Raw genomic sequence first — 17,301 nt, 5'->3', positions numbered from 1 at the left:
CCCTATTTTTAAAGAGATAACCATCTGTACATTTTTCTTCAAAATTTAACCAATTTCTAGGCATAGAGCTAGATCTAGGTTTATATTCCTTTATCTTCCACAAGGCCTAACTCATTGCTAGCTATATCGTGAGAAGCCAATAAATATTTGCTGATTGAACAGCACTTTTTCTTTTTCTTTCTTTTTTTTTTTTTTGAGATAGGGTCTCTGTCACCAGCCTGGAGTGCAGTGGTGCAATCACAGCTCACCATAAACCCTTTCCTCCCACCTCAGCCACCTAAGTAGCTAGGACTACAGGTGCACACCACCTAGCCTAACCTTTTTATTTTTTACAGAGACAGGGTCTCACTATATTGTCCAGGCTGGTTTCAAACTCCCAGCCTCAAAGTGATCCTCCCTCCTCAGCCTCCCGAAGTACTAAGATTACAGGTGTGAGCCCCCACACCCAGATGGGTGGTTTTTAATGCTCAAATAATTCAACTATATGTCTCTTTTATTTTCTAAGATCTTCAAATAACATAACAAATCCGAATAGCTATCTACTTTTTTTTTTTTTTTGAGATGGAGTCTTGCTCTGTCCCCCAAGCTGGAGTGCAGTGGCACGATCTCAGCTCACTGCAAGCTCTGCCTCCCAGGTTCACATCATTCTCCTGCCTCAGCCCCCGAGTAACTGGGACTACAGGCACCCACCACCACGCCCAGCTAATTTTTTTGTATTTTTAGTAAGAGATGGGGTTTCACCATGTTAGCCAGGATGGTCTCGATCTCCTGACCTGGTGATCCGCCCGCCTTGGCCTCCCAATGTGCTGGGATTACAGGCGTGAGCCACCGCACCCGGCCAGCTATCTACTTTTATTATCTGGCTATCAAAATGAAGCCAAACAGCCTCGATTTATGGTATATTTTCCCTTTAAAAATGTTATCATCAGCCAGGGCAACATGGTGAAACCCCATCTCTACAAAAAATTAGCCAGATGTGGCAGTGTGCGCCTATAGTCCCAGCTACTTGGGAGGCTGAGGTAGAACAATCACCTGAGCCCAGGAAGTTGAGGCTACATTTTGCCATGCTTGAGCCACTGCACTCCAGCCTGGGCAACAGAGTGAGACCCCGTCTAAAAAAAAAAAAAAAAGACAGGTGCAGTGACTCACACTTGCAATCCCAGCACTTTGTGAGGCCATGGTGGGTGGACTGCTTGAGCCCAGGAGTTCAAGGTTGGCAACATCGCAAAACCCTGTCTCTACTAAAAATTCAAAACAAAAAAAATTTAACCAATGCCTAATCCAATATACTAGTACGCTCCAATTTATATTATCTTTTTATTAGCCCCTTAATGAAATTGTATTTTGGTTTTTTTTTTTTTTTTTTTTTTGAGACAGAGTCTTGCTTTTGGCCAGGCTGGAGTGCAGTGGCATGATCTTGGCTCACTGCAACCTCCGCCTCTTGGGTTTAAACGATTCTCCTGCCTTAGCCCTCCCGAGTAGCTGGGACTACAGGCACATGCCACCATGTCTGGCTAATTTTTTATGTTTTTAGTAGAGACGGGGTTTCACCATGTTAGCCAGGATGGTCTTGATCTCCTGACCTAGTGATCCACCTGCCTCGGCTTCCCAAAGTGCTGGGATTACAGCTGTGAGCCACCGCACCTGGGCTATTTTTATTTTTTTAAGATACAAGATCTCACTCTGTCACCCAGGTTGAAGTACAGTGGCACAATCATAGCTCATTAGACCCTTGAAGTAGGATCAAGTGATCTCCCCGCCTCAGACTCCCTAGCTACTGGGACTACAGGTGTGTGCCACCATGCCTGGCTAATTTATCTTTTTGTAGAAACAGGGTCTTGTTATGTCGCTCAGGCTGGTCTTGAACTCCTGGCCTCAAGTGATTGGCCTCCCAAAGGGCTGGCAGCCACGGTGGCCAGCTTAATATGCCATCTTAAAACAAAATGAGGGTTGACTAAACTTTTAAATAGGCATTCCATTAATTCAGTGGAATCTTCTCTATGCTAAAAGATATAAGAATACTTAACTATGTCAAAGAGGTAAAATGCTTAGGTTATTGGAGTTGTAAAAGGAACTATTTTGTTTTGTTTTGTGAAAGAGCACGCTTTATTGGGAAGCAGACTGCTGCACAGTGACCAACAGACAAAGGCCACCCAATGGGCACTTACACATTGTACTCCAAAAGACACAGGGTGAAAAGAAACTATTTTTATTACCTGTTGAACAGCTAGTGTACTGTCCATTTCATCAAAGGATTCATCAGGCCAATTATAGAAATCCTATAAAAATAAATTCACGGTTAAAGCACATACAAAATACTATTATGATTAACTTCAATTCTTAATAAAGACCCAAAGCTCACACTAGAGGGGAAGAAAAAACTTTTGCAATGTAATTATCAGTGACATAAGGAAATAAATTTTATTCAACTTTTCTTTTTTACAGACAGGGTCTCACTCTGCAGCCCATGCTTGTGTGCAGTGGCACAATCATAGCTCACTACAGCCTCAAACTCCTGGGTGTAAGCAATCATCCCACCTCAGCCTCTCACCTTAGCCGCCCTATTCTTAGGATTATAGTCCTGACCCACTGCGCCTGGCTGTTTAATGTTTTTTAAATGAATATTAAGATTTTATTTAATTGAACTATAAATTACGTTTTTTCCAATCACAAATTCCTCAAATACAGCTCCCATAAACCTTTAATGTATTACTTAATTGGGGAGATAAGTCTATCACTTTTTTATGATGGTTAAATATCTCTCAAAAAGTTACAATGAAAAAAAAATCTCCAGACACCAAAAAGTAAATCAGATTTTTACCAAAAGAGAATAGCTAGCATTAGTAGCTAATTTACTGCTCCATAATTATTAATATTATTATTATTATTTTGAGACCACTCTGTCACCAGGCTGGAGTGCAGTGGTGTGATCTCAGCTCACTGCAACCTCCACCTCCTGGGTTCAGGTGATTCTCCTGCCTCAGCCTCCCGAGTAGCTGGGACTACAGGCACGCACCACCACACCCAGCTAATTTTTGTATTTTTTGTAGAGACAGGGTTTCACCATGTTGGCCAGGATGGTCTCAATCTCTTGATCTCGTGATCCGCCTACCTCAGACTCCCAAAGTGCTGGGATTACAGGTGTGAGCCACCATGCTCGACCCATAAGTATTATTTTAAAAAGAAATTATAAATTATTATTCTCATTCCAAATAGAGTTTTGAATTTCTAAATCGAAATATGGGCACCATTAAAAAGTAATCATCAGGCTGGGCATGGTGGCTTACACCAGTAACCCTAGCACTTTGGGAGGCCGAGGCGGAAGGATCACTTGAGGTCAGGAGTTCGAGACCAGCCTGGCCAACATGATGAAACCCCGTCTCTACTAAAAATACAAAAAATAGCCAGGCATGGTGGCATGTGCCTGTAATCCCAGCTACTCAGGAGGCTGAGGCAGGAGAATTGCTTGAACCCAGGAGGTGGAAGCTGTGGTGACTCAAGATCACGCCACTGCACTCCAGCCTGGGTGACAGAGCAAGACTCCATCTCAAAAAAAAAAAAAAAAAAAGGTAATCACCGATGGGTACAAAAAAAATAGAAAGAATGAATAAGACCTAGTATTTGCTAGCACAATAGGGTGACTATAGTAAAAACCAATTTAATTGTACATTTAAAAAAACTAAAAGAATCTAATTTTTTGCAACATAAAGGACAAATGTGTTGCAGGAAGTCAGGGACCCCAAACTGAGGGACCGGCTGAAGCCACGGCAGAAGAATGTGGATTGTGAAGATTTCATGGACATTTATTAGTTCTCCAAATTAATACTTTTATAATTTCCTATGCCTATCTTTACTGCAGTCTCTAAACACAAATTGTGAAGATTTCATGGACACTTATCACTTCCCCAATCAATACCTTGTGATTTCCTAGGCCTGTCTTTAATCTCTTAATGCTGTCAGCTGAGGAGGATGTATGTCACCTCAGGACCCTGTGATAATTGTGTTAACTGCACAAACTGTAGAGCATGTGTGTTTGAACAATATGAAATCTGGGCACCTTGAAAAAAGAACAGGATAACAGCAATTGTTCAGGGAATAAGAGAGATAACCTTAAACTCTGACCACTGGTGAGCCGGGCAGAACAGAGCCATATTTCTCTTCTTTCAAAAGCAAATGGGAGAAATATCGCTGAATTCTTTTTCTCAGCAAGGAACATCCCTGGGAAAGAGAATACACGCCTGGGGGTGGGTCTATAGACGGCCCCCTTGGGTATAGCCGTCTTCTATGGTCGAAACTGTAGGGGTGAAATAAACCCCAGTCTCCCATAGTGCTCCCAGGCTTATTAGGAAGAGGAAATTCCCACCTAATAAATTTTGGTCAGACCGGTTGCTCTCAAAACCCTGTCTCCTGATAAGATGTTATCAATGACAATGGTGCCCGAAACTTCATTAGCAATTTTAATTTTGCTCCGGTCCTGTGGTCCTGTGATCTCGCCCTGCCTCCATGTCCCTTGTGATATTCTATTACCTTGTAAAGTACGTGATCTTTGTGACCCACACCCTATTTGTATACTCCCTCCCCTTTGGAAAGTCCCTAATAAAAACTTGCCGGTTTTGCAGCTTGTGGGGCATCACGGTACCCACTGACATGTGATGTCTCCCCCGGATGCCCAGCTTTAAAATTTCTCTCTTTTGTACTCTGTCCCTTCATTTCTCAAACTGGCCGACGCTTAGGGAAAATAGAAAAGAACCTACGTGACTATCGGGGCAGGTTCCCCGATACAAATGCTTATGGTGATGGATACCCCATTTACCCCCCTGATGTGATTATTATATACTGCATGCTTGTATCAAAATATCTCATGTAACCTATAAATATATACACCTACTATATACCCACAAAAATTTTAAAAAGAGAAGTAAACATCCAAATAAACCAGCTTTCTATTAAAGGGAATATTTTTATTTCTTCTTTTTTTTTAAGAGACGAGGTCTCACTTTGTTGGCCAGGTTGGTCTCAAACTCCTGGTCACAAACAATCCTCCAGCCTCAGCCTCCCAAAGTGCTGGCATTACAAGCATAAGCCACCATGCCCAGCTTAAGGGGGATATTTTTATAGAGCATCTTGCCCTGGTTCTGGAATTCTCTGTACATAATACAGTTAACAGACATTCCCCTAAGTGATTAAGAACCTTTCCATTTGACTGATTTTTCAGAAAAGTTTACCTATGTAACCTCAGTGGGTAGCACAATGCCTGACACATCTTTGAAGCTCAAATGTCTCTGAGGTAAAACTTGCTGGGGAGGGGGTAAGAGTAAACCAATAATCTATAAACCTGTATATAAACCTGTAAAAACAATCAACAAAGATTAAGTCTTCAAAACCTTGAGCAAAAAAAGCAAATTAGAAGTAAACACAGTGTATATAAAATGAATAAAGTTTAGGCCGGGCGCGGTGGCTCACGCACAGCACTTTGGGAGGCCGAGGCAGGCGGATCATGAGGTCAGCAGATCGAGACCATCCTGGCTAACACGGTGAAACCCCATCTCTACGAAAAAATACAAAAAATTAGCCAGGCGTGGTGGTGGGCGCGAACCCGGGAAGTGGAGTTTGCAGTGAGCCGAGAGCGCAGCACTGCACTCCAGCCTGGGAGACAGAGCGAGATTCCGTCTCAAAAAAAAAAAAAAAAAGTTTAAGTGCAAGGCATACTTACGGATATAATGCATATATAGTAAAAGTATACAGAAAAGAAAAGGAATGATAGGGTAGAAGACAGAGAATGTCTTCCATAAGGATTCAACTATAGTAGCAATGTCCTCGTTTGGACAGTAGGTAATGAGTACACCTTTTTAAGTGTCTTAAACATTTCATCTTTTTTGAAATAGCTGGCCTATCTGGATGAAAATGAACTAATTTTATTAAAAGAAAATATCAAGAAATAAAACAATCTTCTAGAAATGGTTCCAGGATTCCTTTTCTTAGACATTATCTATTAAAGAGCAATTCTAAAATTTTTCCTATATGATCTAAAGTTTCTACCAATACTCTGTCTATTCTTTCCTTTTTAAAAAAACTAAGAAAGTTTACAGAATGTTGTTTTTAAAATATTAGAAAACACACGTACAGTTGGCCCTCCATATCTGCAGGTTTAATCTGCAGATTCAATCAACCAGGAATTGAAAATATTCATTTCAGGGGAGAAAAAAAATCCAGAAAATGTTATATTGTTGCTGACATGTACTATGTACCTAGTTAGGTCTAAGATAGTTGCGTATGTACTAAACATGTACCGGCTTTTTTTTTGGTCATTATTCCCTAAATACAGTATAACAACTATTTACAGAACACGCATTGTATTAGGTATTATTAAGTAACCTAGAGTTGACTTAAACGATATAACAGAATGTGCATAGGTTATATGCAAACACTATGCCATTTTACATAAGAAACTTAAGCATCCTCAGATTTTGGTATGGGGTGGGGGTACGAAGTTATCCTGGAGCCAATCCCCAGAGGACACCAATGATGACTATATATAGAAAAGATGTTGAGAATGAAATGTTTTGCCTTCTCATAACTGTGACATATTTTAGATGCCTATGAGAGACACCAAAAATTCAGCTTAATAAAGATTCTCATCTAATTCAACCAACAAACATTTATTGAAAACCAACTATGAAGCCCAGCGTGGTGGCTTGCACCTGTAATCCCAGCACTTTGGGAGGCTGAGGCGGGAAGATCACTTGAGGTCAGGAGTTCGAGACCAACCTGGCTAACACGCTGAAACCCCGTCTCTACTAAAAATACAAAAAAAATTGGCTGGGCGCAGTGGCTCATGCCTGTAATCCCGGCACTTTCGGAGGCCGAGACGGGCGGATCACGAGATCAGGAGATCCAGACCATCCTGGCTAACACAGTGAAACCCCGTCTCTACTAAAAATACAAAAAAATTTAGCCAGACGTGGTGGTTAGCGCCTGTAGTCCCAGCTACTCGGGAGGCCGAGGCAGAAGAACAGCATGAACCCAGGAGGTGGAACTTGCAGTGAGCCAAGATCGTGCCACTGCACTCCAGGCTGGGCGACAGAGCGAGACTCTTGTCTCAAAAAATAAAATAAAATAAATAAAAATAAAAATAAAAATAAAAATAAAATTAGCCGGGCGTGGTGGCGGGCACCTGCAATCCCAGCTACTCGGGAGGCTGAGGCAGGAGAATCACTTGAACCTGGGAGGCAGCGACTGCAGTGAGCTGCGATCGCGCCACTGCACTCCAGCCTGGGCGACAGAACGAGACTCTGCCTCACAAAAAACAAAAAACAAAACAAAACAAAAAAAACCTCCAGGTGCAATGGCTCACGCCTGTAATCCCAGCATTTTGGGAGGCCCAGGCGGGCAGATCACCTGAGGTCAGGAGTTCGAGACCAGCCCGGTTAACATGGTGAAACCCAGTTTCTGCAAAAAATTAGCTGGGCGTGGTGGCACGCGCCTGTAATCCCAGCTACTCGGGAGGCTGAGGCAGAAGAATCGCTTGAACTCGGGAGGCGGAGGTTGCAGTGAGCCGAGATCGCACCATTGCACTCCAGCTTGGGGGCAACAAGAGAGAAACTCTGTCTCAAGAAAAAAACAAAAAAAAAAGAAAGAAAAAAAGAAAAAAGAAAACCAACTATGTGCCTATATTCCAGTCTAACCAACTTTTTTTTAATGTAGGAAGATACTCCACCTACTCTCCTATAGTTTTTTTGTTTGTTTGTTTGAGACCGAGTTTTGCTCTTGTTACCCAGGCTGGAGTGCAATGGCGCGATTCCGGCTCACTGCAACCTCCGCCTCCCGGGTTCAAGCGATTCTCCTGCCTCAGCCTACCGAGTAGCTGGGATTACAGGCGCCCGCCACCACGCCCAGCTAATTTTTTGTATTTTTAGTAGAGACGGGGTTTCACCGTGTTGGCCAGGCTGGTCTTGAACTCCTGAACTCAGGTGATCCGCCTGCCTCGACCTCCCAAAGTGCTGGGATTATAGGCGTGAGCCACCGCACCCAGCCCTCTATTATAGTTTTTAATTTTTTTTTCTTTTGACCCAATAGGGAAGGAGATACGGTTCTAAATATATCATTTTAGAACAGATCCATTTCACTAAACGAAATTCATGTGATAAACAAGATAGGACAAACTACGGCGTAAGCAGTCTTTTTCATTTTTTATCCTTTTTCTGTTATATTTTATCTAACAACCTTGATCCATGACAATGTGAAAAAAAAAGACAATAAGTTTTCTTCTATGTGACTTACAGCAACATAGCAAGTATGTTACGATATTAAATATTTTATTTTCTAACCTTTCAAAATTAAGAACTTATGAATAAATGAGATGACTCTCAGAATATGAACACAAAAGTCTACTTCTGAACATAAAAATGTAATCAGAAACAATGTTTCCACAGAATAAGATGTAAAGGTATCTGAGAAAAGAGCATGAGGAAGTAAAGTGTGGAAACGGTAAAAAGCAAGCATATGTAACGGATAAATTTCCAGTAGTATGAAAACAAAACTGTCAGTAGGAATAACTGACAGCTTAATTTGACTCCAAAATAAGACTTTAAAATTTTCTCTAAAATTCAGCACTAGAAGCAGCTTGTTAAAGAGAACAGGTCACCAGTGAATTAAGAATCAGGAGACTATGTATCCTTGGGCAAATCCAGTTAATTCTCTTGGGCTTCAGTTTCCTTATCTGTAACATGAATCTGGGGAGGTAATCAATACCTGTATGCCCCCTTCGAAAGGTGTTCTTTCCATAATTCTGTATAAGAAATTAAAATCTATTCTCAGACATACAATCATAGCTCCACGATTGTTTTGTTTCAATTTTCATTTGCATCACTTTTTAACATTTTATAAACACATCTCTTCCGATTTCAGAGCATCCAGTCTATAGCAAGCCATTTCGGCTAGCAATTAATCAGTTCAAGTCTGGATGCCAATTTTATTTATTTATTTTTAATGTGAGGCATCCCATCTTTTCCAAACCCTAAGAACCAATGCCTAATCAAGCACCAATTTACCACACATAATGCCCTACAAAAAAGCTGACAAAATTATAATCAGTTCATTCTCTGGCTATGCTTCACGCATATTAGCAAGGAATGACATCTAACAAGTCACAACTTGGTGATGAAAACTTGCTGGACCAGAGAACAGCTCCAGGGAAAGCTGCAGGGAGAGGTGGTCAAAGGGAAACAAGGAGGAGAATATCGGCACCCGGATCCGGCTAGACAAGCTGGATGGTAGGTACGTCCCAGGCCAGGTAGGAACTGGACGCCGGGTCGAGGTAGGCTGTGTTTACACCCCCTCCCACCTCAGCGGCCCCGACCTTCAGGAAACCCCGGGGGTCTCCACCAGGCTGGTCGCGCCCCTCCAATGTTAGTCAGCTGGGGCTCAGGGGCAAGGCGATAAGAAGCCGTTGCTGCTGACAGGCTCGCAGCCCAGGGCTTCGGCAGGCAGGTACCACCAGCAGACCCCACCCGCCCCTCACGCCTACCCCTGGGTCGGAGCTCCGCAGGCCTCACGGCGGCCGCCACCGCCTCAGCCAAATTGAGGGGCTGCAGCTCCGGAAGAGCAGGCCGGGCACCAGTGCCCCAGCCCGCCCGCCTGCCGCCTCGGCCCAACCTCCCCGCAGTGGCGGCCAGCTTCCGGGCGCGGCACTGCTCGGCACCTAGTTGCCCGACAAGAAAGGTGCAGACATGGTACCTGCGCCTTGGTGCCCGGCCTGTTCCGCCTCAGCACTGCCGTCCCCTCCGCCATGACCATAGTGCCAGCGTCTAGGCGGCTGGAGTCGGTACCCGGATGTAGGGACGGCAGCCTGCGCGGGGGGCGGGGCAGAGCGGCGCTCTGCGTCTGGGAGGAGGAGCGGCAGCTGACGGAACAGCTGCAGCCTGCGCCGGGCAGGACGGGAGAACGGGGAGCCGTCCGGGTAGAAGCGGGCTAGGCGGAGGCAGAGGGCCAACGAGAAACAGCCGGACGGCGTCGGGTGGCTACTGGCAGGGACTGAGGCACCGGAAGGCGGGCGCCACGAGCCTCTTTGCGAGGGCTGCGGGGCGGTTTGAAAGGTCGTGATCGCGGCTACCGCTGCGGCAGTGTGCACGGCTGCGTTGCACGTTGGTATGGGCTCTCATTAGTTACACGGGAAGAACGAACTTCGTATAGTGGCGACCGTTTCAGTAAACCCACGTGCAAGCAAATACTTAGAGAACCGTAATTCTGTCCCAGAAGCCACCTAAGGAATCAGGGTAGAAAACAGGCCAGCAGTCTGGGCAAATTCTATAGAACCTGCGTGAAATCGACCCAATCTGAAATCAGACGGGGGATTTGAGTGTCAGTGTTATTTACGCCATCCGGCGACTTCAAAGCCAAGGACTTTTTCAATGACAAGCTTGTTTACGTAGATAAAAGACGCAGATGTCAATTATATGAGATGAAGAGTGGACATCTGGTTTTGTGCGTTAGGCAGACAGATTTCGCTCGTGTTTTTCAAGTCAGAAGCAGGAGGAAGAAATTAGTAGTCCTTGACAGGTGGTGAGGGTTTTACATCTTACAGGATTCCACATTTCCTTTGTTGCAAATTTTAAGTGTTCTCTCTTAAGAAACCACAGCATTTTCGCAAACTTTTTTTCCTGCTTAGAAACCTTGAATCTTTTATCTGGGGTGAGGGAGGCCTTGGGATATCAGATGGGAAGACAGTTCAAAAAGTAAAAAACGCATACAGTAGCATGATTTCCAAAAGAAGAAAACATCAAGTGTCCCTAGATAGAAGGTGTATTGAGAATGCTGAGGGAAGGGCCATGTAACAGCCTCCAGAAATGGAATTTGAGAGGAGAGGAGAGGTTGAGTGGGTCTCTAGCTGAGTAATTGTCAGTGACTTAGAACTAGGCATTGAAGGGTTTAACAACAGGAAGTTGGTTCTCTCTGGAAGATGTATTGACTGGTAACTCTTCAAGAATAGGGACTTAATTTTGCCCTCCCAGAACCAGCGTCTACATATGAAAAGATTTATTCGTTCAACAGTTACTCATTAAGCCCCACTATATGGTAGGCACTAATGTACAAGTATGATAAGGCTCAGTCCTTCACTACAAATTGCCTTGACTCCAGCAACAGAGACGTGCAAATCACAAATTCTTATACAGGTTAAGTACCCCTCATCTTAAATGTTTGGGACCAAAACACTTTCAGATTTCTGATTATTTTGGATTTTAGAATATTTGCATATACATAATGAGATTTCTTGGAGATGGAACCTAAGTTTAAATGTGAAATGCATTTGTTTCCTATACACCTTACACACATAGCCTGAAGTTACTTTTATACAATACTTTAAATAGGCCGGGAGCGGTGGCTCACACCTGTAATCCCAGCACTTTGGGAGGCTGAGGGGGGCAGATCACTTGAGGTCAGGAGTTCGAGACCAGCCTGGCCAACATGGTGAAATCCCATCACTACTAAAAATACAAAAATTAGCCAGGCGTGGCGGCAGGCGCCTATAAAACTTCAAATAATTTTGTGCGTGAAACAAAGTTTTGACTGCGACCAGTCACAGAAGGTCAGGTATGGAATTTTCCACCTGTGGCATCATGTGGATGTTCAAAGTTTCAGATTTGGGAGCATTTCAGATTCTGGACTTTTCAGATTACGGATGCTCAACTTGTATTAAATGCAATGAGAGCCTAGGACAAGTGACACGTAAGTGTTGCCTCCCTTAGAGAGATGGGTTGGGTCTATGAGATAGCAGAGTCCCAGGGAGGCCTCTTGGTCTATAGATAACTCGCCTCACTTACTGCAAGGATTACGTTTACATTTCCCAGATTGTGTGATATTTCCCTGAGCTGTAAATAGTCACCTATAGTTGAATGGGATCATCTTCACTTTCTCTTAATTCCAGATTTGTTAAACTGTTTCAACCCATCTGAAACCAACAAAAAACGTGAATGAGTAGGTGTTAAATTCGGGAACAAAATGCACATTCGTTGTTTTTGAAAAGTCCAATAAAGTTGCATTCTGATGTCAACCCTGGCCTTGTTCATAGGAAGGACCTTGTTCTTTAGGGATAGAATGTTTCTAGCTCATAACCTTCACATTTTCATTCCTCTGTCAGCCTGTAGATTACGTACCTCCAAACAAGACAAATTTTATAACTAGGGTTAATTTGTCTGGGGTAGGAGGAGAGAGAAAAGAAAAACAAAAAGCAAGATCAGCAATAACAGTTACATGAAATGCTTGAATATTTCAGGTAAAGGAGGAGTGGAGTGATCTGTTTAAAGGCAATATGCACCAGTAGGAATAGCTCTGGACTGGGATTCAGAAAATCTAGATTCTCTTGCCTGTTAACTGTTAAGACATTGAACAAGCTATCAAATAAATGTTTCTTCATGTGTAATGAAGATTGTGCATAGCAGTTCTTTCCCTCTGCCCCGTAAAGTATGAAAGCAAGCATAAAATTAAATATGGAACCTTGAAGCTTTAGAAGAAAATATTTTATAAAGCCAAAGTATCATAAGTAATTTCAAATTATCCATGAGCTTCAAATCATTGACACATTAAAAAAAATTATCCAATAAAAATTCACTTTGGGGAATTTTTAAATCCAAATAAAAGAGTTAATGCAGGCCAGGTGCGGTGGCTCAAGCCTGTAATCCCAGCACTTTGGGAGGCCGAGGTGGGCGGATCACGAGGTCAGGGGTTCGAGTCCAATGTGCCCAACATGGTGAAACCCCCGTCTTTACTAAAAAAAAAAAATACAAAAATTAGCTGGGCACAGTGGTGTGTGCCTATAGTCCCAGCTACTCAGGAGACTGAGGCGGGAGAATCACTTGAACCCGGGAAGCGGAGATTGTAATCAGCCAAGATTGAGCCACTGCACTCCAGTCTGGGCAACAGAGTGAGACTCCATCTCAAAAAAAAAAAAAAAGAGTTAATGCATATTATGTGCAAGGCACTGGGCTAAGTGCTGAAAAACATGAAGCTATATAAGACAAGCTTTCCTCAAAGAGCCTTGAAATTAATGGGAAAGCATCTTATGTAGATTACTACAGTACAAGGCTGAACGCCGTAAGTATTGAAGCAGCCCCTTTCACATGCTCTTTGCAAACAGCCTCTGATCTTGCTCAGTGTTCTCTCACGCTATGACCAGGGAAAGGTAAACCCATATCTAGCTGAGGGATAAATTCCTGTTGGCCTAAGTGTGAAAGGGCCAGCCTCTGTGGTTCACACCTGTAATTCCAGCACTTTGGGAGCCTGAGGTGAGAAGATTGCTTGAGCCCAGGAGTTCAAGACCGGCCTGGGCAACATAGTATGACCCCCCCCCACATACACCCTCATCTCTACAAAAAAATACAAAAATTAGCTGGGCATGGTGGCACACACCTGTAGTCCCAGCTACTCAGGAGGCTGAGATGGGAGGATTGCTTGACGCTGGGAGTTCAAGGCTGCAGTGAGCCATGATTGCACCACTGCACTCCGGCCTGTGTGACAGAGTGAGATCCTATCTCAAAAAAAAAATAAAATAAAACAAAGAAAAGAAATGTGAAACGATGTAATGAAGCACTTTGGAGAAAGATGTACTTGCTCTTTAGAAGATACCAAAAGAGATGCTCTCTTTTTTCTGCCAATGGACATCACCCAATATGGGCCTGCAGCAGCCATTCTGGCTTAAAGGAAGCCAGTCTAAAAGCAAAGTTGGCACACTGTGAATGATGTATGTAGTTGTCATGTGTCTTAAAAGTGTGGATAGCATTTATGTGCAGAGCTACAGGAGATTTCATTACAAGCCAAGCAAAGTTGAAGCAGCAGGGAAGCATGGGAACGTATATTCACAGTTGAACAAGTCAGTGCCTATGTATGGTTTCATACATCTTCAACATATTATTTGAACATTATTCTCTGTTTTGTTTTTTTTTTTCTTGAGACAGAGTCTCACTCTATCGCCAGGTTGGAGTGCAGTGGCGTGATCTTAGCTCACTGCAACCTCCACCTCCCGGGTTCAAGCAATTCCCCTGCCTCAGCCTCCGGAGTAGCTGGGACTACAGGAGTGCACCATTATATTTTAGTAGAGACGGGGTTTCACCACGTTGGCCAGGATGGTCTCGATTTCCTGACCTTGTGATCCACCCGCCTCGGCCTCCCAAGTGTTGGGATTACAGGCGTGAGCCACCACGCCCAGCTTTTTTTTTTTTTTTTTCTTAAGAGACTGTCTCACTTTGTTGCCCAGGCTGGTCTCAAACGTCTGGCCTTGGCCTCTCAAAATGCTGGTATTACAGGTGTGAGACACTGGGCTTCACCCTTTTTCTTCCCCCTTGAGACAGTGTCTTATGCTCTCGCCCAGGCTGGAGTGTAGTGGCATGATCACCACTCACTACAGCCTTGACCTCCTAGGCTCAAGTGATCCTCACTTCAGCCTCCTAAAGTGCTGGGATTACAGGTGTGAGCCACTGTGCCCAGTCTGTCTTTATTTTCTTGATAACACTAATCTATATCTAAAATCATGCTATTAATTTAGTTGTTTACCGTGTGCTTCCCCGATCTTATTCATCCCTGTATATCCAGTGCCTAGAACAGTGCCTAGCCCATATTCAAAAAATGCGTGACTTAAAAATACTATAATAAACTAGCCTTTTGAACTGACATTCAAGCCAGGTAAGTAAATAACCATCGATGTTTTTCCAAGTCATGTCTTCAGGCTAAATGAGACTGAAAGGGCATTTTGCAAGCAAAATTTTAAGTGTCTTAAAGACTTAGGCTTAATCTATAAGAGGGTAGGGGAATTTTAAACATTTCTTATATCTTTTAACAGGAAAATCTACAGATGGAGCCAAAATCAAAATCTGTTTTTTTTTTTTTTTAAAGAAAAACCCAAACTATAAAAATACGTAAAGAAACCGTGGAAGAAACTTTAAGTTTTGGAGAAGACTTTTCAGAGTTTAACGTCATACCCAGAAGGCATAAAGAAAAACATTTAATAATTCAAATACACCAAAATGACTTTCTACAAGTGCAAGGCATAAACAAAATCAAAACCCAAATGACAAACTAGAGGGAAAAAAAAAACACAAAGAACTAGTTTCTTTAATAAACAGAAGTCATAAAAGATCAAGCACTCAGTCAAAAAATAGGCAGAAGATATTAAGTGAATAGGAATAACCAGTTAACAAGGGTAAGCAAGGTGGCTCATGCCTGTAATCTCAGCACTTTGAGAGGCTGAGGTGGGCAGATCACTTGAGTCCAGGAGTTCAAGACCACCCTGAGCAACATGGCAAAACCCTATCTCTACAGATATTAGCTGGGCGTGGTAGCATGCATCTGTAGTCCCGGCTGCTCGGTAGGCTGAGGTGAGAGGATCACCTGAGCCCGGGATGTCAAGGCTGCAGTGAGCCTCTGATGGTGCCACTGCACTCTAGCCTGGGCAACAGACAAGAACCTGTCTCAAAAAAAAAAAAAAAGAGTCTTAAACACATACAATGCTCATCCTCATTCATCATGATAAAGAGTAAAATTATCAGATTGGCAAAATAAGAACTTTATAACATCCTGCATTACGGAGAGTAAGAAGAATAAAAATACATTGCTAGTAGGACTGTTAATTCATGGACCTTTTGGCTGGGCGCAGTGACTCAGGCCTGTAGTCCCAGCACTTTGGAGGCGGGTGGATCACCTGAGATCAGGAGTTTGAGACCAGCCTGGTCAACATGGTGAAACCTCATCTTTACTAAAAATACAAAAATTAGCCAGGCGTGGTGGCGAGCACCTGTAATCCCAGCTACTCAGGAGGCTGAGATAGGAGAATCACTTGAACCTGGGAGGTGGAGGTTGCAGTGAGCCAAGATCGTGCCACTGCACTGCAGCCTGGGCAATAAGATTGAAACTCTGTGTCAATAAATAAATAAATAAATAAATAAAACTGATGGGAGTTCAATGAAGGACAACTTGGAGATCCATGTCTGTATCTGTGTACATGCATGATTAAAATTCACAGACCCTTTGACGTAGCAGTTCTATAGGAATTTATCTTATAGATATGCTTGTTCAAATGTACATATTTAGTTATGCATACATTTATTCATTGCAGAAATGTTTCTAATAGAAAAAGGTTAGAATAACTTAAATATCTATCATTGCTGGGGGTGCATCCTGAAATAAATTATGGCTTATCCATATAATTGAACATTATACAGTCTTAAAGTGTCTTTATCTATAGATTAATCCCAGAGACCAATTGTTAATGTAAAAAAGCAAGGTGTCAAATGTTATGTATGGAATGTTATTTTTTAAAAAAGAAAAAATGAATATATATTTTATATACATAAGATATGTACATATATAGTACACATTTACATATATGTGTATATACATAAAACACCTTAAAGGAAGAATACAAAAAGTTATACTAGTTACTTCCAAGGATGGGACTGGGTGGCTGGGGGACAAGGATAGAGAGCATTCTTTTCAGTGTATATAATTTTAAATTTTTACATGAACATATTATTTATTTTTAAACAAATAAAAGTTTAACAACAAAATAATAGGCTTGACTCAAAACGTTAAGAGGCAAATCTAATGCCCTTGTTTTGCAGTTCATTCATAAGCTAAGAGGGGTTAGGTAATTTGTCAAATGTAGCAGAACTAGTATGTAAGCAACACAGGACAAGAGCTGGGATTGATTGGGCTCTCTCATAGAGGTTGCTTGAGAGTAAAGGAAAATATACTTAAGCTGGGTGTGGTGGCTCATGCCTATAGTCCCAGCACTTTGAGAGGCTGAGGTGGGTGGATCACTTGAGGTCAGGAGTTCAAGACCAGCCTGACCAACATGGTGAAACCCCATCTCTACTAAAAGTACAAAAAAAATTAGCCAAGTGTGGTGGCACATGCCTGTAATTCCAGCTACTCAGGAGGCTGAGGCAGGAGGATCGTTTGAACCCGGGAGGCGGAGGTTGCAGTGAGTCTAGATCGTGCCATTGCACTCCAGCCTGGGCAACAAGAGCGCAACTCCTTCTAAAAAAAAAAGAAAAGGAAGGGAAGGGAAGGGATTGGATTTAAATACTCGTCACACAAATAAGTCAAAAGTTCAAAACTCCATTTTTGTGTGGGTGCAGTGAAAACAGTAATTAACTTGCTGGAGGAAGCATGACTTGGTATCACACTGAAGAACAAGCTGGCAGCTCATATAGGAACAAAGAACATACTCTCAGGCAGGTGAATAGGTACAGGGAGGACTTGCCTTATCAGATGTCAAACTTAAATATAAAGCTATTTACATTGAAAGCAATG

The 17,301-nt window shown here is 42.7% G+C and overlaps 1 protein-coding gene across 3 annotated transcripts in view; it reads right to left on the bottom strand.

Annotated features, from left to right (window-relative positions):
• MOB4 (MOB family member 4, phocein) overlaps nt 1-10,082 on the bottom strand; it is a 36,286-nt gene extending 26,204 nt beyond the window's left edge. The window contains exons 1-2 of one of the 3 annotated variants that reach the window (XM_054678741.2): nt 9,527-10,082; nt 2,217-2,279 (exon numbers count right to left, since the gene is read on the bottom strand). In XM_054678741.2, the coding sequence (XP_054534716.1) occupies nt 2,217-2,243 (27 nt within the window). In that variant the 5' untranslated portion in view covers nt 2,244-2,279; nt 9,527-10,082. The remainder of the gene's footprint in view (nt 1-2,216; nt 2,280-9,526) is intronic. The other 2 variants (NM_001382478.1, NM_001382479.1) reach the window with 2 other exon arrangements.
• Between the last annotated feature and the right edge of the window lie 7,219 nt (nt 10,083-17,301).

The sequence above is a fragment of the Pan troglodytes genome, chromosome 13 (assembly GCF_028858775.2).
Source record: "Pan troglodytes isolate AG18354 chromosome 13, NHGRI_mPanTro3-v2.0_pri, whole genome shotgun sequence".
In the NCBI taxonomy this organism is placed as follows: Eukaryota; Metazoa; Chordata; class Mammalia; order Primates; family Hominidae; genus Pan; species Pan troglodytes.
Note: the sequence above shows the minus strand (reverse complement) of the source record. Positions and strands in the feature narration are given on the sequence as shown.